Here is a 22180-nt window from a genome sequence, read left to right as displayed (position 1 = left end):
CGATTAAAAATTTTTTTTTTTTTTAAATGGAGTGTATTTCTATAAGTAAGTTCTTCCATTAATTAGTGACGTTTGTAATAATTTATATAAATTTTGAATGTTTTTAAAAAAATGTTGAAAAACAGTGTTAAGCAGAGTTTTTCCTTATACCCCATTCACACCAAAAGTCAAACTTGTTTTAATCGTGGTTATTTAAACATGTGACGCATTTTTCCGTTCACACTGCTTTTTAAACCTTATTTCAAAAAAATGAGTTTAAAAAATGGTAGCTAAAGACAGTATCGCGAGGTTATTTTATTAAAAAACTTTTGTTTTGAAGCCAAGAGGTTTTATAAATTTCCATGAAAAAAAAGATGTAATGAAAAATTGATAATCATAATAATAAAAATAATGATAATAACAATAATAATAATAACAATAGTAATAGTAATAATAATAAAATAACAATAATAACAATAATATTAATAACAATAATAATAACAATAATAATAACAATAATAATAACAAAAATAATAATAACAATAACAATAATAGTAATGATAATTATAATAACAATAATAATAATAATAATAATAATAATAATAATAATAATAATAATAATAATAATAATAATAATAATAATAATAATAATAATAATAACAATAATAATGATAATAACAATAATAATAATAACAATAATAATAATAATAATAATAATAATAATAATAATAATAATAATAATAATAACAATAACAATAGTAATAATAATATTAATAACAATAACAATAATAATAATGATAATAATAATAATAATAATAATAATAATAATAATAATAATAATAATAATAATAATAATAATAATAACAATAATAATAATAACAGTAATAGTAATAATAATAGTAGTAATAATAATAACAATAATAGTAATAATAATAACAATAATAATAATAATAATAGTAATAACAATAATAATAGTAATACTAATAGCAATAACAATATTAACAATAAAAGTAATAATAATAACAATAATAATAACAATATATATATATATATATATATATATATATATATATATATATATATATATATATATATATATATATAAATCGAAAGAAGTTATTTTTATACGTATTATATTAATATTCTCTCTTTTTATCTCCCTTACGTCATGTATGATACATTTAAGCATACATTTGTGTGTATTAAAAGTATGATTTGTGTTTAAATAACATTTTCTTCGATATCTTCAAAAATCGATCTCTTCATTTCGTAATTTTTCCATTTTGTTTTTATTTTTCAAAAATACTTCAAAGTAGACTTGACCGAAGTATTATGTAGAAGAATTTTTAATTGAGTTAGCAAATTTAAGTTTTATCAGGTTTCATAAAAATAAACCTGATTTATTCTGGTGTGACAAGGATAATAAGTTTAAAAATGTTTAAACTAAACACCGTTTTAAAAGCAAGTGTCATTAAAACTCGGTTTAGTTAATAAGTGTGAATAAGGCCTAGTATTAGGCGACTTTCACAAACCGTTACAAAAAAATAATTGGAAGTGCTGCTTTAATGTTTTCCTTAGATTGTTAAGAAATCTCTTATTAAATGTTTTCGCAAAAATATTAATCACTGATAATCAATTAGGAAAAAAACATGTTGATGCAAGCAACAAAGTGGCGAGCATAAAGAAAAACATGTTGATGCAAGCACGAGGAAAATATACTAAAGATAATGTAAAGATATGAAAAAATGCAATTACAACAAAGTTTTACCAAGAAATGGATGTTGTCGTTTATTAACAAAAAGCAATGCGGGGGGAGGGGGTAACAGCAATAATCGCAATAACATTCGCAATAACATTCGCAAATTTTTTGACAATACTGATGAGGTGTTGGAAATAACAGGGCTTGATATTAGAATATTGTAAATATTCTCGAATACTTTATGCACTCTGTCAAGTTGCCATTATGTGAAAATAGATCATTTTAGAAGCTGGCACAGAATGAGTGCAACTGTACATAGATACTCGTACACGGGTCTGATATTATCAAGGCTCTGCTATTGCCTGCTAGATAATTAACGGAAGATGTTTTAGAAACAAGTCACAAAGTCTTTAGAAACATGATTTTTTCATTCCAGAAAAACCCATAGAGTCAATATGAACACAGACATTTTGAATATGCTCCTTGTAATGTCTGATCCACTCGTTTGTGCAGAGATAAACACCAAGAAAAAATAGGAAACTTTTTCCACGTGAATTTATAGCAATTCTTGATATCCCAAACTTTCATAAAACGACGTCAATGTACTGTGCTGATCATATTAATGATGGTGCTCAAGATAAAAGTGAGGACAATATAACCATAGGCATTGAAATTTTGTTTGATTCGTGAGAAAATTTTCACTTGATTGTATCCTTACTGAACATATGGAATTATCTACTTATTAATTGCTTTGTTTTTACTTCTCTAGTTGTTAATTTGTTTCTTCCAATATATGGGACGTCATGTAATAAGAAAATATCAAACAAGATCATTTATTAGTGGTAAAACATTTTTACCCCATCATTCTTTATTATCATTTTAAAAAGAGAGAATATATAAAATTTATAATTTTAAAATATTGTAAGTTCTATCGCCGCCTAACAACTAGTGATTTACTAAGATGCTCCTCTACTGCGTTGCTTTGACTGGCGTTGCTTTTTTACTGCCGGTACCGCTTAAATATTACTGTAGGGTATATGGGAACTTGCGTCTTTGTTAAAGGTCCTATAGGTATTTTGGTTAGCTATTTGATATGTTCTCGTCGCCAGACCTCTTACTCGGTTTCGTCAAGAAGATTAAAACTTCGTCTTCTTTACTCAACCGTAACGTCGGTATTTCTACAATTAAAGCTCTTAGAACTTAAGAAAATTTTATCAACTTTACTTAGGCATGTCTAGTTTTATGTCTAGCTTTATGTCTAGTTTTTGCATTATTTTTTTTAGTCTAATTTCAAGATTAACTTTTTACAAAATAAGTTAACGACATTTTCTTTTTGACAAATGATTACCATGGAAACATTACTAATCGTCTTTTCATAATTTCTCTAACATTACTTATAAGCGTCTGCGTCTTGTTATTTTTTTTTATTCGAGACGAGACGAGACAATTATATCCGGGAAACAATTTTTAAATTCCGAATAAAAATTTATTGCCCCGGTTTTTAACTTTATTCCGGGCCAGTTTATTCGTCAATTTTTTCCGGGACATTTCTCGTCTCGTTACGCTTGTTCCGGTTCATTTCGAGAAAAAGATTCCGAGACGCAGACCCTTACTTATTACAAAAAAAAGACAATGCATAAAATTTTCCCATCGAATCATGCAAAAGTGATTATGAAATTTGTTTATGGATGAGCTAAAGGTTTATGGGGGTTTGTTGATGGGTTCAACTCCTTCTAAGATCTCATTTGAAGACGTAAATAAAACCTAAAGTGCGTTTTGAGTATCACCTTCAAAACAGGTTTTAGATATTTCAAAAATTCAAGAAAGTTTGAGATAATAAAACACTAAAATTCGTTCTATAATTATTTTTAAATCAAAATTAAAATTGAATACTCTTTAGAATTTAATTAAAATGCATTCAAATAATATTTTCATTTAAAAAAAAAGATATTTTCATTTCAAAAAAAAAAAAAAGAAAACAAAAAAACTTTGATTAGACGTACAAAATAATACTAAATATGAATTATTTTGTCTTTTGTAAACAACGGACAAAAATAAAATATCTAATGAAATTATGTAATTATGCAATTATGTAATTATATGGTTAAATATTCACAAAAATGTTGTTTTGAATCAAAAGTCATAAAGGTCACTAGACAGTCTACAGAAAGAATTCGCTTTAGACCGAAAGAGAAAAAAATGTCTTGAAATGGACTTGGCATCATGACCTTTGATTGAAAAAAACTTCACAAAAATTTAAAACACTTTGAGCTGTTTGTAAACAAACCTAAATGATGACGGAGTAGGGAAGGGACTTGTAAAATTAAATGTCTACGCAAATAACCAGGTTTCTCGAAAAGGTGGATAGGGGGTCATCAATACCGGTAGTCTGGTACTGAAAAATGTCTGGTGAATCCGATTTTGGATGCAATAATTTGGACTGATTATTCTATTCATAAATATGGTGTACTCTACTGTTTTTTAATTACTTAAATAGTGCATCCAAAAGATAACTAGATACTGGTAACTAGATACTGTAACTAAGATACTGGTTTCGCCAGAAATTTCTCAATAAAGAAATATTAGCATTTGATGCCAAAGTAGACTAGTTTAGCATCATCTTTTTAATTGACAATTTATTTTTGGCTTAATTCTTCATCATTTAAATTGATTTAAATTAGTAAATAATTCTTTTAAAAAATACTCTTCTTCCCCTTTTTTTTGTAATCTTCATAGTGACACATATGCCATTCATTTTACTCTATCAGTGTTTTAAACACCACTACCAGTGGTGTTCAAAGTACTGATAGAGTAAAGAGAATTGTTTTATTTTACTCAATAACACAAATGGTTGCCGACGGTGTATCAAAAGAAGCAATCTTTCTAAATATAAAAAAAGTAGACCAGCCACATAAAAGTAAATTGCTCAGAGAATAAAAAGACTTGCAAAACCTATTAGTTAAGTCATGAATGCTATTCAATTTTAAGCCCTTGAGTGATAAAGATTTCTCACAAATGCTAAAGGGAGTTAATAGATCAAGGTTCTATGACGTAGCCATCACATGACAGTTGCTATATAAAGCCAGGTACAGTATTTTTTTTAGCAACCGCGAAGTTAATCAACGAGGAAAAAAAAGGTATTTGAGCTTCAATTATTGACTGTTATAAAAATAATAATTGTCATAAAAAAAAAACCATTAATTAAATGCACAATTAGCTTGCTTTTTTTACTTATTTGTTCATTATATTTATATCTTTAAGTCCATTTATATCTATTAATCCGTTTACTTAAATAAATATTATTTACATAAATTAATATTAAAATAAATATATTCACCAGCTCATGTTTAAACATTAAAAAAATTAAAAATGGCTCGAGATATTCATGAAAAATAACCTTCATGAAAAATTTAAAAAAGTTGAATGAGAACGAACGATAGAGCTCTTTAAAAATTATTTAAAAATTTAATGTTATGCTTTTTTTTAGGTAGAAACGCATAGTAAAGCAGATCAAATCCATGGAGGGAACGAGTCGGTGCTTTATTTGCGCCATTTTCTTAATTTTATTCTGTATGAGCTCTAGTAAAAGCATACAAACAAAAACTGATAGATTTTCGCGTACTTACACACAAACTTTCCAAAAGTTTATCGATAGTCTTGGTAACGAGTGGGAGAGAAAGACAGAGGTAAACAAATTAGAAGTTTTGCTAAATGATCAGCTGGAGGTGGAAAGTCATAAAACGTGTCAACTACCAAACGCTCAAAGTAAGTCGAATGAAAGCAAATCAAATAAAACATACGAAGAAGTAGCTCAGGTAAAATTTCTATTTTCTTTTTTTTTTTTGTGAACTTAGTTTACAGTTTTTTAACGCTTCTAATTCGAAAAATCGAAAGAAAGACAGACAGAAAGAGAGAAAGAAAGAAAGAATTGTAGATAATATGACCATTAAAAAAAAAAGAAAATAGGAAAATATTTTCGGTAAAAAATTAGTTTTTAGTTTAATGATGATGATATAATGATGATAGTTTAATGATGATGATATAATGATGATAGTTTAATGATGATGATATAATGATGATAGTTTAATGATGATGATAAAATGACGATGGTTTAAAAAGCAAGCAATAACCTCAGTTAAGTTTATTTTTTTTTTTAAATCATCTTTTTATTAAAATCGATCTAAAAAAATTAGTTAAAGAAAGTAGCATCTTTATTCTCGCCTTAGAAGTTGCAACTATCACATAAAGAAAACAATTTTCATTAAATTCCTAACATAACAATTAAAAACTACAATGTTAAATTTATGAACTTGTATAAAAACAGTGGAATAACAAGTAGTGTCGAATATAGTTTCTTCCATCTAATTGAAGACTACGTGGGAAAAATTACAAATGACCGATTTTTTTAATCATGTACTGCTGCTTACCCATTTCTTCTGAAAATATACAAGCGAAAAACCCCCGTTATCAGGCACTATCGAGGTGTTTTGAAGACTTCAGTAATCTTTGATATTAATATCAAAGATTACTGAAGCCTTCAAACAAATAAATTCAATTTTTCTCAAAAGTAGAAAAAGTAGACAGCTGCAGACCTTCCCCCTGAAGTCTTCATTTGTTATACAGTCTGTAAATAAGCAGCAAATAACTTTTCATTTTTGATCAACATGATTGACCGATATGTTATAATCAATTTCGAAGATAGATTTAAAATTCGAGTTGAAAAGCATATAATAGTTACCTTACATCGTGCAAGAAACAACCTCTTTCTACTTCTCCATATAATAAAGAGAGCATGGGTGTGACAATGATATATTATATATACTAGATGTCTAACTTCGATCCGAAAAGTTAAGCCGTGCAAGCCATTTCTTTCCCGTAGCAAAAACGGATGAGTGGAAACTCACCTTAATATATCATTGGGGTGTGAAGACCGGATAAACGGTGGTGACGTACGTACAACTTCGCATTATTCGGCAAATTAATTGTACTATTATTCTCTTTCCAAAAAATCGACTAAAGTAAACTAAATAAGTGTAGGAGAGTATAATAATGATAATATTCACGGCAACAAACTCTGAAGCCAAATCACACTCCATTATAAAATGTATTCAGTTTATAAATTTAACTTTTAGGATAAAAATTCTTTTAACAAAATAAGCCGATCAAAGCTGCAGGAGCATTCTTTAAAAAATTATAACATGAAAGGAGTATGCAGTTCAGTTGTTGGAGATTATGATAGAGTGTATGATGATAGGTAAAAGAAATGATGTAGATATGTTACCAGGTATACTGATGTATTTTTAGTATTACATATGGTATGTATACTCCCAAGGCATAATAGTTATAACAATTTAGCATAAAAATAATGCGTACATAATGCTTCATCTAAATAATGTTATCTCATTTACAATGAATCTTAATAATATGAATGTAATCTGTTAAGAATTATAGTAATACTATAAATGAATAACAATAACAAGGAAAGAGCTTTTTTGATGATATTTCACATGCATATCAACACACCAAATAAGATATAATGTGATCATTCCTAATGATAACATAGAAAAAATGATCATTTTGTATCTTGTTTTTTTAAAATTTGTTTATAAATAAATGATAAATTGACTGCTTAGGAACTTATGTTGCTTAAAAATTTAAACAAGCGATTGAAAAAAAATTTAAATGAGCAAATTGTTTTGAAATTTAGGAGGTAGGATTTAAGCAAGTTCATCGTAAAGGTCCTCCACTGCGTCCAGATTGCAGATTTGATTATGTGGCACTTTCAAAAGAGTTAAATGTTACAAGTCGATTAAATGGAGATTTATGTCTAATGGAGATGTTAACAGGTGGTGCAGCTGTAGGTGACTTTGATAATGATGGTTTCCAAGATGTGTTTTTTACAAGAGCTTTAGATCGAAGTATGTTGTATCGAAATAATGGTATGGAGTATTAATTGATTCATTAAATATTTGTCATTAAAATTTGTTTTTGTGTTTTTTTGTGTGTTCTTATGTTTCCTAATGCTAGGTAAAGTAAATTCTTAAGACATTGATATTTTACGCATTCTTATTTATACAGGTGACAGCACTTTTACAGATGTTACAGATTCTGCAAATGTTGGGCCTGATTTATATGGTAATGGTGCTGGTTGGATTGATGTGGATGCTGATGGTGATCTGGACCTTTATGTTACAACTGTAGGTGATAGTCGTCATTACTTATACATAAACCAAGGAGGCAGATTTACAGAGGAAGCCCTTATTAGAGGTGCTTCCTTACAGTTTCCAAACAGACGTCATTTAGCTGGAATGACCCCTTCATTTGGTGATTTTGATTTGGATGGATATCTTGATATATATGTTTCTGAATGGATTTACCATTTTTATGGAGAGGTAAAAAAAAAACTGTTATACATAAGTAAATCTTTAAACATCTATAATACTAATTTCCTTAAATATTGTTCTTAACATGATAAATCATTATTTTTAGGTAACTGCTAATAGACTATTGCGTAATCTAGGAAAGGAAAATCCTGGGTTTGTGTTTATGTTCAATAAACTATTTTTAGAAACAAATTTTAAGCCTTTTATGATGAGGTTATAGTAAGGGTGTAAAACAAGCTATATATATTATTTATACACCCATGTAGAGTGATTAAACAGGAAAAATATTTAATTTATAGAAATGGACAAAATAAATATGCAAAAATGAAAATTATATTTAGTTTAGTATCATGTAATAAATCATATTTATTCTTCACACTTATAGAACTTTTATTTTCTTTATTATTCAGTTTCTTTGAAGATGTAACTGATAAAGCTGGTCTAAATATGGATAGCTATTGGAAGTATTATAATAGGCACAGCTCTGGTACCTTTGTTTTTGGTGCATCTTTCACTGTGAGTTTTTAAGTTTTACTGTTACACTTTACAATTTACCTGTTAATTATGTTATTTCTTTTTTTTTTTATGAACTGTTTTTGTATTTAAACTAAATCAGTGTTTGTATTGTTTACAATTTATGTATATTCTTTAAGGATTTTAATAATGATGGATGGCCTGAGATACTTATCACTGGCGATTTCCATGGTAGCAAAATGTTTTGGAACAATAAGGACGGAACTTTTACTGAGTGTACAGAGTCTTGTGGTATTGATGTTAACATAGTATGTTTAACTTTTCTTCTTTTTTTTTGTTTTTTTTTTGCTGTTAAATCTAAAAAACAGAAATAGTTTCCTATTTATTTATATTAATTTCTGAAATGTATTTTTTTGTCTTGTGAATTATTGATTATAATTATGACAAAGTTTTTTGGAACTTTAGAATGCTATGGGTCATACAACTGCTGATCTTAATAAAGATGGTTATATTGATGTAATGCTAACAGGAACGTATTTTTCTTCAACTGCTTGTTCATTTGGAAACTGTCTTTCTGGTCCTTCTGGTAATGGTTTGTTTCAAAACAATGCAAATGGAACTTTTATTAATATTGCAAAAGATGTAGGTTTAATTAGATATTTTTAACTCAATCATCAATATCTGTAGCTACTATTTGGTCTTTTAGATCATGAATAAAAATCTTATACAAATAATTAAGTTAACACTTGCACTAGCTTATGCCAAAGATGTTTTCTTAAAATGATAAATTTGTGAAATTTGTTTATAATCCAACCTTTTCCTTTTTTTTCTTCATTTTCTGCTTCAGCTTTTTTTTTAAGCTATTAACAATAAAAAGAAAGAACTTGGTTTATTGTTTATTGGTATTAATTCTTCAGACTGATATTTGATGTCTGTGTTCTTTTATTTTATTTTAACATTTCAGGTTGGTGTCAAAAATGGCTATTGGGCCTGGGGAGCTTCCTTTATTGACTTTGATAATGATTGTAATTTGGATATTGTATCAACTAATGGCATTGATACATTTGGAACTGTACTAGATGATGAGTATGCAAAAGATAAGATGCAGCTGTTTCACAATAAAGGATATCACAATAATTCAATGCTAGATGTTGCTTTAAATGAGGGAATTGAGTTTGATGGACAAGGACGGGGATTGTTGGTATTTGATTTTGAAGAGGATGGTGATGAAGATGTGTTAGTTGTACCTAATTTTGGACCAATCCAGTTTTTTAAAAATAAAGGAAATGATGCTTTTTGGCTGCGAGTTAGAGTTTTGCACACGTAAATTTTTATTTAATTTACAAGAATTGGTGTTTTCTGTTTTTTGTTGTTGTTTTTGTTATTTAGTTGTGCTATTTTATTCTAAAGTCATTTTTTTACTTATAGTTAAAAGAGAAGACTAGATAATATATTATGTTGCATAATAATATGTTTTATAGAATATATTACAGTATCGTATTGAAAAGATTTTTTTTTAGATGTTTGAATAATACAAAAAAACTTTGTGATAGTTATGGAGCTCGAGTTTATATAACAGATGAAACAGGAATGCAACAGGTTTAAAAAAAAAAATTTATTTAAAAAACAGTTAACAACAATTATTTGCTTTTTTTTGCGTTCTCAAACAACTTTTAAAACTTTTTGCGTTCTCAAACAACTTTTAAAACTTTATATTTTTTTTAGTTTTTCATGAAGACAAAAAAGTTTACAGTTTTTTCACTATTCTTTAATTACTTTTGCATCATTTTTTTGATTAAATTATACACAATATAACATTAAATAATCAATACTATTGTTATAATATCCATCCTATTCTTTAAACTCATATAATTATTGTAAATAAAAGCAAAAATTTTAAATTTTCCACCAATTAATTTATCAACTCACATCTATTTAATTCATAATTCAGTATGACAATTTCATTTACAGTAATTGTTTTAATGAGAATCAAGTTAATTTGTTAATTTTAATCCCACAATTATTTAGTACGCAATTAATTAGTAGTTTTTTTGTTTTTCAGACATCTTCTATTGGCTCAAAAACAAACTTCTTGGGCCAAAGTGAACTAATAGCACATTTTGGTTTGGGTAAGATGGAAGGCCTCACACAAGTGAAAGTATTTTGGCCAAGAACTAAGCAGCAAGTTATAATTAATGGTGTACCTGTTAATACAAAAATAAATGTTGTGCAGCCAGAAGAGTGAGTTTTTTAATACTCTCTTTAGATCTTAAATTTGTTATCTTGATGTACAGTTCAATACTTAAGAATAATATTGATTTGATTTCACTAGGAATAGCATCACATTAATGTGGAGTCAGGTTGAGGAGTGCCCATTCTTATTTATCAAATATGTATCACAGGTGATACTTTATTTAAATAAGGGTATTAAGATGCTGATTTTTTTCTTTAATGACTTATTACTTGAATTAGTTGCTGATCATGACTTGATATATTTATTAATATAGCCTAAAATTGGAAAGATCACTATTAATCAAGACATGAAAACTTTAAGATATGATCCATCTCCTTTATCTTTATTTGATGTTGGGGAGCAAACATTTAAATACACTGTTGCAGCAAAACCAGATAGTTTAAATCTACAAAGTGTGGGGATAACAGAACTTGACATGAGAGTAGTTTTAGGGTATACAATTTGTAATAATGGTCTTCCAGCAAATACTTTAGTTGTTTCACCCACTGTGGAAAGGTAATTTGTATTTTTATATATCTTTTATATCTTATAGTTACATTTTTTTTAAATTGTATTTGATTTTTAAATTTTTGATTTGCCGATCTTTTTTTTTTAATGTTTTCTATATAAAAAAAAAATTTATTAGACGACTAGATGGAAAATCTAATAACATGGGTAAAGTAGATTGGGGCTCAGTATCCCAACCACTAATTCATCTTGCTCCTCGATCATATGCGGATAAAGTATCTGATCCTGCTGGTGCATGCTCTTTAGATCAAAGGATAAACAACACATGCCCATATCCGAATGAACTAAGTGGATTGGGTTCAAATAGACCATCACCCAGACTGATTAGTAATGTTCTTATGAAACAGGTTTTTATGTTTATAGTGTGCTTATGTTAAATTATCAATATTGTAGTTAACATATTTAATTTTATCTTTGCAATAATCCTTTTTTTAAAAAAATATTTTTTACTTTGCAAATCTGTTAAAATTACGTTATTATTTTTCTTTAATTGAAGATTGAAGATCGTTTTAGCAATCGAAGCATGAGTGATTTCACAATGCATTATGGTCAGGTAATGCTGTAAAAGTTCTTTAGATCAAGTTATCATTTGAAAAAAATGTATTTACTATGAAAAAATATGCATTAGAAAAGAAAATCTTTTTGACTTACAATAACAGCTTGCTCAAATCATTTTTTGTTTCTAAATTACGTTTCAATGAAACGTATCCCAAGGATTGTAATACTAATATTACAATTTCTATTAAAATATAAACCCTAGGAATAAGTTTGTATCCCCAATATTTTAGACCATTTAAATCTTAAAACATTGAAAAACAATCTAAGAGCATTGGATAATGAACCAATCAATCAAAGTTTTTTTTGCTCTTTTTGCATCTTGACAAAAATTCTGTTAATTGTGCAATCATCAGTTTAAGCAAGCATTTTTGGTTTTTTTTTAAGACTTTGATGTATGAGCTTTATTGCACTAACTGTCATCTTAGTTAAAACTAACACACTTTTGTTACAATCCACTGAATCATTGGTAGGATTTTGTGAAAGTCCAAAACTTAATTTAACTTAATTACTGTCAAAAGATTGGATTGTTAGCATCACAATATCTCCCTCAGCTCAACAAGAGCTTACATTCAATAAATCTTGGAAATCTGATTAGATACCATTCTTCTTTCAAAACGCCTTGTCAGGTTCTAAGAAAAGCGGTATTTTAATTTAAGAAAAAAAGTAAAAAATTTTAATTTAATATTCAATTTTAAACTTGAAAAAGAATTTACTTTCTTCAACTTGTTTATAAGTTACTTAAGGTACGTCAGTTAAAAGTTATTCAAATTTTTATATTTTACTGATTCACAAGAACTAGGGTTTGTTAAATAAAATGTTTCTTGCATCCATGTGAAAAAAAAATCCATATTCTAAATAAGATTTTAGAATGTTCTTGTTTTTTAAACAGTTTAAAAACCATTGATATATATTATTGTCTGCATTGATAATATGTACTACCTTGACTTATATAGTGGTATATGTATATAAGTCAAGGCGTTTTATGAGTTGACTTCCTATTTTTAACTGGAAAGTTTTACAAAAAAAATCTGTATGCCAATTTTTAAAACCTGGGGTAGATTTTTTTTTTTTTCTCTTGCCCTGAACTTAATCAGAGAGTATCATAGAATCTTTCAACCAGCCAGGGCCAAAGATTTTACTGAGAAGAATGTTGATGAGTATTTTTTTTCCCTCTTAAAAATATGATAGTCAAGCCCCCACACACACTATCTAAAACGATAAGACAATGACCAATTGAACTGAAATATGTAAGAATTAGAAACGAGTTTGCTAATTTTTATTTTCCACAGATGAATATTTTCTTCTTTTTACATTCTTAATAAATGTTATTGATTCTAAACAGCATTAGTTCTTGACTTGTAAACTTGTATTTATATGGTATATTAAAATGCATACTGTAGTTAGCCAGCCACTCTAAAATTCTAAATCTTTTCAAAAAAAAATGAAAAGTTTTTTTTATAAATATATTTCTTTAGTTTATAATTCATGACACAGACCACACCACTCTGTTACCCAGATTTGAATTCCAGTATTATGAAAATCATGTGTGGATGCCAATAACTATTCCAAAGGTAAAATTTTGTAGAAGTAGGTATGACTTTTTAGTAAAAAAAAAATTTAAAAAATGAATTGTAAAAATAAAATATGGCTTTAACTTTGTTGTCAAAATAAACTTGTAAATTTGTTTCAACTGTCCATGTTTAGGGTGATGTTCACTTTGACCCATACAACACTGGTCAGGAGTATATGCCATTTATTAGGTCACAATACAACAAGTAAGGCATTATTTAGGATATTTTCTTTCTTTTAACAACATAATCTAAAACATTTTTATTTTTCTACCGACTGTTTCAACATACTTTGATACAGTTTTATGTTTGTACAGATGTTCTGGTATGTATCCTGGGAAGGATGAGAGAAAGCAGTTAAACACCTTATCTGCATATATTGATGGAAGCATGATATATGGTGTCACTGTAGGCCGTTGTGCAAATCTTCGTGAGTTTAAAGGGGGAAGAATGAAATTAGAGAATAGTTTTCCTCCAGTAAGTAAATCTTATTCCCACTGCACGTTGTTTGTTAAAATTTATTCTTTAAAATCTAAAAAAAAATTAGGTTTATTAAAAATGTTGTTGTATGTGCATAAATTATGATTCTACTCAATAGAAAAACATAGATGCCTTTCCAAATGAAAATCCTACAGGGTGTCCTTATGACCAACTTTATGTTGCAGGGGATATTCGTTCTAATGTGCAACCTGGATTGATGGCTTTGCATACTTTGTTTTTGAGGGAGCATAATCGCTTAGCTCAAGATTATCAGTACAAACATCCCATGGTAAGAAATAAAATTTTAATTTGAATAAGTTAGGAGAGAAGAAACCAGGTTTTTGTATCTTAAAGTTTAAGACTTCATTGGCATAATCTAATTCTCAGTGAATTTCAAATATTGTAATGGCCTAATGTAAATTTTTTAGGCAACAGATGAAGAAATATTTCAAAAGGCTCGTCGTTTGGTAATAGCTGAACTTCAATCGGTCACATATAATGAATACCTACCTGCTATATTGGGCGGTAACTTACCTAAGTATAATGGTTACAATGAGAGTGTTAGTGTTGATGTTTCTAATGAGTTCACTACAGCTGCTTTTAGGTAATTACTATGCTGTACGAATTGTAACAATATTTTGGGTGTGTAAGAGATCTAATTGCTAATTTTAACATAACTTATTAACATTATATTTTACTTATTAGTAATATATTCTTTATTGCTCTGTTGCTTCTGTACTTTATTTATATGATGATATTTAGGTTCGGTCACAGTCAAGTAAATTCATTCATTTACCGACTGAAGCCTGATGGAACACCAATTGATGAAGGGCATGCGATTTTGCGTGAAATGTACTTTAAACCCCATCGTTTGGAACGTGAAGGTGGTATTGATCCTGTATTGCGTGGAGCAGTACGATTTAGAGCTCAGGAAGTAGACATGTGGATGGTGGATGAAATGAGAAACACATTGTTTCCAACTTCAGTGGCATCTACTGGCACTCAAAGTGGTTTTGATCTTGCTTCTTTGAATATTCAGAGAGGTAGAGATCATGGGTTAGCTGACTTTAACACTGTTCGTAAATATCTCGGTCTGAAAGGTAAAAATCTTCTGAATTTCTGTTAAATTGATTATTGAAAAAAAAAAAAGAAAGAATTTTTTTCTTTCAAAAAAATAAGATCAGTTTAATCGATATCCAATTATTTTTTGTTTTATGTTGTTTTTTTTTATAAGTTTTCTTTTAAGCAGTTTTTAATTCTAACGTTTATTATTTTTTAGTTTTAACGTTTATTATTTTTCAGTTTACAAATCTTTCGATGAAATAACCTCTGACAAGGACCTTGCAAAAAACCTAGAAGCTCTTTACCAAAGTGTTGATAACATCGACTTATGGGTTGGAGGTTTGGCTGAGGATCATGTGAACAACTCTGAAGTCGGAGAAACTTTTCATAAAATCATCACGGAGCAGTTCGTGAGGTTTAGAGACGGAGATCGGTTTTGGTACGAGCGCAACCTAACTAAAGAAGTAAGCAATTAATAATAACAATTATAAAACAAATTGCATAAATTTAAATATTAATTTTATGGTGATTAGATCCTAAAGTAACATAAAACACCTTGAGTTTAAAGTTCTTTTAGCGCATTGTAATAAACAACAATTTTTTCAAAACATGGGTATCGATGGGGCATTAAAACTTAATGTTTAAGGTTTATAAATTACTACGGTATATAAATCTTTTGTAAAAAATTAGGAAATAGCTGATGTGGAATCACGGTCACTCGGAAAAATCATAAGACTTAATACTGGATTTACTGACTGTCCTGATAATGTATTTTTCTCAAGCGAGTTCTGTGTCAGTGTTAAGAATCATCAGTGTGTACTAAGAGTATTCGCTAATGAAGGTCTCGACTTTGAATCCGAAGAGTTAAGGCTGAAAAATGAAAACAAGAAGCAAAGTGATAAAATAGACTTGTTAATCATATTAGCTTCTGTCTTTGGTGCATTATGCGGCTTGCTTCTTGTCGTGGCGTTGGTGTGTTCACAGTTTAAAAGAACTTCAGGTATCTTTTTCGATTTTTCTTGAACTGTGTTTGAGTTTAATTTATAAGGACATCCTAACAAATTTAGTAACTGAACTTTGATGTCATTTCGTTTCAATAGTTTGGATTATAAAAAATTGGAAACACTTTTTTAAATTTAAAGTATTATTTTCAATTCTAATTTAACGCAATTTTTTTTTTCACGCGCCGTTTATTTTAGTCGGAAAAATGTCATTCTATTTATTGTTTTTAACATTTTAGTAACAAAAGAAATTTCGGCCAATCAAAAGTACAGAGTAAACATTGGTACAAACAACAAAGCTCTCGATACGTAAAATGTTTGGATTTTTATAAATTTGCTGCGTTTAAAGAAAATTGACGACGAAAAAACTTAAATTTTGACCGCCATTCAAGTTTTGAATTTTGATTTTGACCGCTATTCAAATTTTGAATTTTAACGAGAACTTTTTGATACTGTTTTTGTACTAATATTTTATATTTTGATTACGTAATGAAGATATCTGGTGAAAATTTTGTATATATTGCTTACTAGAAGTGCGTTCTTTGAAACTTATCTAAATACATAATTTAAAAATTTTTGAGTTTTTTCTTACAACACGGAACAATGAAAGGTAAAAAAAATCTTATTTTTTTCTTTCTAAAAATAAGATTTTTTGACTTTTTGACTTTTTTTGTTTTTTGCAATTTTTCATTGCCAAGGACAAAACCTCTTCTTTTGAATGTACAATACGCTCTGTAAAAAAACCAAATACATTGAGATTTTAAAATTTTATAGCTGCCCTCTTGGTCATTTGGTGATGTTTTTGCTGGACTTAATATTTAAAAATTTCAACAATTCTAACAAAAAGCTAAATTGTATGAAACCTAGTTTTATATCCAAAGAGTCTATTCGCTCCCAAACTTTTTGATACTGTTTTTTTGCTTATATTTTATATTTTGATTACGTAATAAAGATATCTGGTGAAAATTCTGTATATATTGCTTACTAGAAGCGCGTTCTTTGAAACTTATCTAAATACATAAATTAAAAATATCTAACTAAAACATTTTTGAGTTTTTTTCTCACAACACGGAGATAACAAAAAGCTAAATTGTATGAAACCTAGTTTTATATCCAAAGAGTCTATTCGCTCCCAAAGTTAATAAATTAATAAACATTCAAGTTTTTTTGTTAATCACTCAGTGACAATTTTATCACAATAACCATAGTGATAACCAAGCGTGACCCGAGAGCGTTACCTACATGGAGTGATAGCAAACACATCCGAGGATCCCTTGATACAAATATTGAATCTTTTAGTTTTGTTCGCGGAAAAAAAAATTGCTTTTAAAGTTTTCAGTACAGTACAGTTTTAACAGCTTCGTGTGTCACCCAAAAAATGACTCTAAAATTTGTACCAATGTAAGAAGATCAATAAAGCTTGGTGGCAATACACCTGATGGGTGCAACAACATGCTGGTAAATTAACCTGATCGCATCTATATTTAAGAATTTATAGCAGTTGCAATATTGACTTTTTCTGTTTTTTGCAATTTTTGTGCATGAAGTCTACAATTTATTTGCTAAATGAGTGCAAATATCATGATGCTTAGACAATTGTTTTCATAGGGGTATATCAACAACATTATTTATGTCTTTAGCTCAGAAAACTCCACTAAAATTGTTTAAAATGTGGTAATCTGCCTTCTTATAGGAATAAAAGATATCATACTTGTTTTTGCTCTTTTTACATAAAGTTTACCTTTAAGCTGCACACAATCGTACGCTGGGGGACTATCCCTGCGACAAAAAAGTTTTTTATATGAAGTCAAGTTTTCTTTCCCAAAAATTATAAAGTTCCACGCTATATAGTTTAAGATGTGTATTTTTCAAAGCGATGTTCTTTTTTTCAAATTATTAATTTAGATATTCTCTTTGAGCATAAAAATGATAAAAATATTTTTTAAATTTTAATTTCAGTTTGTAAGCAATAATATGTATGTCGTGTCTCAAAATAACAAAAAGACAGCTAAAAGCTTTTCAAGCAGAACGAAATTATCACTTGTGTCATAAAAATCTTGATGAGTGTGATTCGCACATTCTTTAGGGGATTTGCGAGTCCTGCAGAACTGCAATGCGCAGAAAAGAGTATACAAAAGATATGATACTTTTATGATATTTTTAAAGTTTTATTTAATTTTTTGGTTATAGGTGCTGATTTAGCAAATATTTGTAATCGAGGCTGCCTCGCATGCAACCCGATTAAATTAAAAATACGTAGACTCTGTGGATTTTGAGTATGCTATTGAACGTGTGATTGCAGGTAATACTTGAATGATGTAAGTTAAAAAACATCATTCAAATTAAGATACGCAAACCACTTAAAATTTTTTAGTATATAAAAGTATAAAAACGACCCTGAATCATTAAAAAAGGTATGGAAACTATCTAAAGAGGTATGGAAACTATCTAAAGAGGTATGGAAAGTAAAAGTAGAAAAATTTTACACTTGTTTTTAAATGGAGAATTATAAAGCGCTACAAATGCTACAACCCGGCTACAAAAAATTGCACGTTTTGCCTGCATAAAAAGTACATGACCATAATTTGTTAACACAGAAATTTATTGAATAAAAAGAACGAAATGATTTCCAAATGCAGACACAAAAACAAATTTCCTTTTTCACATTTTGACACCTAGTGACGAGGCCTAAACTACAGTTAAACCTGGTAACTCGAAAATCGGTCAAATCGAAATTTTGTCGAACAAATTTCCTTGAAAACTCAGTAGTGAAAAAAACGTCGCTTTTATCAAACGTTCGTTCAGAATGTTCTCGAACTCTTAATAAAATAAGTTTTTTTTATCGAAAAATAACTTCGTACTAAAAGTTTCTTAAGATTTTAGGGCTTCAAGTTTTTTTTATAAGCACGTTTCTTATAGAAAATAGAAAAAAGAAAAAGTGTAACGGTTTTGCAACGGTTTTATTACTGTTATATTGTATTTCATAGCTGATGATTGTCGCAAGGCATCAAACTTTAAGTACCATACATAGCTGTAATTTCTTCGTTATATATATATATATATATATATATATAACGAAGTTTTTAGGGGTCGAAAAAACTATAACTTTGCCACTTTATTTTCCCATTCTGCGTTGATATACAAGACTTTTTCTAAAAAAATTTTTGAAAAACTTTAAATTTCCTGACCTCCCTTGGGGTTTGAATATTTTATATTTAGTACATTTTTTGGTGAATTTTTTTTAATTTGCTCTGCCGGACCTACGCGGAGTTATAACCACAGCGAGCAATAATTTATTTAATGAAACTGCGCTGCGTTTGTAACTTTTTAAATTTAAAATGGCAATATCAACACGTTCAAATACTGAAATATATTTATTAGGACAAACCCACGAAATTGATTGCAGAAGTTTGCCTACAAAAGGCGACGTTTTAAGATATTTTTATCACTGCTGCAGATTACTAAATTTCAATAAAAATAAAAAACACACCGAAATTATATCCTGCCCTCTTGATATAAATCACGAGCTGCTTTGTAATGATAAAACATGTCAGCCCAAATGCGTTGTTTCTGCTCTTAGAAAACCGTGGCTTATGGGTGGTATACCACACATTAGTTGTAGAAGTATTAGGTAGCTATCGATTTAAATAATATTCATAGTTTATTACATAATTATTGATAATTATTGATATAAAAATTTAAGCTAAATGACAAATAAAAATTTGTTAATTTATTTTAGGGAAAATGTTTCCAAGTTAATATATCATCACAAGAAAATGGTATCTTATCGTTCAAAAAAAACGGCATTAGAAAAAGAATTGTTTGACATAGGGCACCCAAAACTTTATGAAATAATTGAAAAAGATAGAATTCGATCAAAAGATGCAAAAGAATGCGATATTTTGTTTTATGAAGACCAAAAAACTGCAAGAACAATGGTAATTGACAAAATAGACAAAAAATATCAAAAAGTTTATTCCAACAGAGAGTTTCGCAAAAGGAAAGCCAAGGAGTTTGAGCAAATGGAGGAATCTACCACAAAAAATTCAAAGTTAAAACAATTTTCACCAAATAGCAATTGTATTAATGGAAATCAAGAGTTATTTTTGTTAGAAAATTTTGATAATGATAAACAATCAATGATAACTGAAAAACAATCAACTAACATAAAACGAAATAAAATGACAGTAACAGTAGATATTGATGAACTTATCAAAAAAACTTCAATATTTTGTGGGCGTTTTGGAATTTCTGTTGGAGTACAGACAGGATTATTAGCATTATTTTTAAGATGTGGAAATATCAATCTAAATGAAGTAAAACTTTCAAAGACAAAAGTAGAAAAAATAAGAAAAGATTTATATTTAAGTGAATCAAAATTAGTTAAAGAAAAAAGAAAAGAAAAATGTAAAAATTGTAATTTAATTTTGCACATTGATACAAAAAAAGTTACGGCTTTAAATGAAGACTATATTTCTGAAGTAAATGAACGTCTAGCTATTGTTGTTACAAGTCCAGACTGGGATTTAAATACAAATGGGAAGCAACAGGATGAGCTGCTAGGCATAGTTGAATGTCAATCAGGAAAAGGATAAGATCAAGCATTGGCATGTTTTAATGTTATAAAAAAGTTTGGAATTGAAAGCCTTATAATTGGAATTTGTGCTGACACAACAGCATGTAACACTGGTTGTAATAAGGGTTGTATAAGTATCAAAGAGTAACGATTGAGTATAGATTGCTCTAGATAGATATCTTGCTATTCCGTTAGGAATAATCTTTTCTAAATTTATATTCTTTTCAAAATTCAAAATTAATATACATATAAATTTATTAGTTATATTTATTTAGTTTATTGTTAAAAAACTTTTGAAAAACTTACAAACAAAAAACTTACAAATAAAAAGTACAAACAAAATTTTTCATAATCTGACATTTTTACTTAAAAACCAAAAAACTCAAATCATGCTGAATATAAAAGTGGGAGAAAAAAGAGAGTGCTTTAGATATCACACTACTAAATTTTGAAAAGAATATTCCTAACGGAATAGCAAGATATCTATCTAGAGCAATCTATAATTTTTTAAATCAATTTTGATATTTGAAAGTGTTTACTGTTAGACCATCCCCAACTATACATTGTCTCCATGTAAACACATCACTGCTTTCAAAAGCAGTGATGTGTTTAAAATTCTAAATATTCCTTAAATGGGATGGTAAATAAACTGACAAATTTTATTTTGATGTAAAATCATTAAACCTGAATAGAATTAAAATTTCCTTTCTTTTTGCTTTCAATCAGATTTTTTGAGAACTTTAGAAAAATATTTGAACGTTTTTGTAACTGGCTCAAGGCTTAAACTTACTTGAACAAATTGGTGTGATGTTCACTTAACAAATTTAAATTAGTGTTAAAAGGGTATGAAATTTATTTTAAAATCTTTCCGTTCTAAGCATAGATTTTTTTCTTTTTTCAAATGTCTTTAAAAGATCTGGGTAAGAGAAAAAAAATATTGCATTTCATAAACAACTGCGTTTGTTTTTACCGTTAAAAACGAATGCTTTGAAATAAATCGAACTTACAGTAATTATGATTACCGTAAGTTCGATTTATTTCAAAGCATTCGTTTATCATTGTGATTACCGTAAGTTCGATTTTTGACAAAATTATAAATTTCCATTAATATTTTTCTTTAACAACCTTTGAAAATATTTTTTTTTTTTTTATTTTTTTTTTTTTTTTTTTTTTTATTTTTTTGTTCTTTAATCTTTATAAACTCGTAATATATAATACAATCTTTACAGTTTAAGTATAGTTAAAAATCACAAGATTACGTTATAACAAATATTATATGAAATAAAACTGTAAAGTGTTAGATTACTTCAAAGAACGCGGGAAACTTGCAGAAGACCGATGGTCTTGTCATCAAGAAACCGCTTTGCGTTATTAATATTTTGGATACTTCAATTTAAAATAAATTTATATTTAAAAAATCATGTCATCAGTTTCGACAGAATGAAAGTAAAAATGCAAAAAACAAAGAATGCAGACAAAACAAAAAAAAAAAAAAAAAAAAAAAAAAAAGAAAAAAAAAAAAAATTTTTTTTTTTTTTTTTTTTTTTTTTTTAATTTTTTAATTTTATTACAATACACATAAATATAAGTAGGTACACGATTTGCTAAATAGGTAATATAAAGTCGTTTTTTAATATAT

At 28.0% G+C, this 22180-nt stretch overlaps 2 protein-coding genes across 3 annotated transcripts; both read left to right on the top strand.

The window, feature by feature from the left end:
- Nucleotides 1–4793: 4793 nt before the first annotated feature.
- Nucleotides 4794–16538, top strand: LOC145192978 (uncharacterized). 2 transcript variants are annotated; one of them, XM_090100177.1, is made up of 24 exons: nucleotides 4794–4815; nucleotides 5166–5493; nucleotides 7386–7617; nucleotides 7757–8070; nucleotides 8168–8214; nucleotides 8472–8577; nucleotides 8715–8843; nucleotides 9001–9177; nucleotides 9500–9858; nucleotides 10056–10134; nucleotides 10598–10776; nucleotides 10868–10937; nucleotides 11043–11284; nucleotides 11415–11643; nucleotides 11793–11849; nucleotides 13330–13425; nucleotides 13559–13629; nucleotides 13740–13899; nucleotides 14021–14191; nucleotides 14331–14506; nucleotides 14665–15002; nucleotides 15205–15428; nucleotides 15655–15964; nucleotides 16205–16538. In XM_090100177.1, the coding sequence occupies exons 2-24, from the start codon at nucleotides 5197–5199 to the stop codon at nucleotides 16276–16278; spliced, it is 4137 nt and encodes a 1378-aa protein (XP_089956303.1). In that variant the 5' UTR covers nucleotides 4794–4815; nucleotides 5166–5196; the 3' UTR covers nucleotides 16279–16538. The 2 variants fall into 2 exon arrangements, with proteins under 2 accessions (XP_089956303.1, XP_089956304.1); XM_090100178.1 differs by lacking the exons at nucleotides 4794–4815; nucleotides 5166–5493 and adding an exon at nucleotides 6730–6962.
- A 2698-nt stretch (nucleotides 16539–19236) lies between these two features.
- On the top strand, nucleotides 19237–20700 carry LOC145199277 (uncharacterized). Its single transcript, XM_090100877.1, has 2 exons — nucleotides 19237–19596; nucleotides 19705–20700. Exons 1-2 carry the CDS (start codon nucleotides 19304–19306, stop codon nucleotides 20558–20560), a joined length of 1149 nt encoding a protein of 382 aa, XP_089957003.1. The 5' UTR covers nucleotides 19237–19303; the 3' UTR covers nucleotides 20561–20700.
- Nucleotides 20701–22180: the final 1480 nt, after the last annotated feature.

Source organism: Hydra viridissima, unplaced genomic scaffold (genome assembly GCF_058129835.1).
Source record: "Hydra viridissima isolate aposymbiotic clone 2 unplaced genomic scaffold, HvirCarnegie_v1 scaffold_10, whole genome shotgun sequence".
In the NCBI taxonomy this organism is placed as follows: domain Eukaryota; kingdom Metazoa; phylum Cnidaria; class Hydrozoa; order Anthoathecata; family Hydridae; genus Hydra; species Hydra viridissima.
This window is presented reverse-complemented; position numbering and strand designations above follow the sequence as displayed.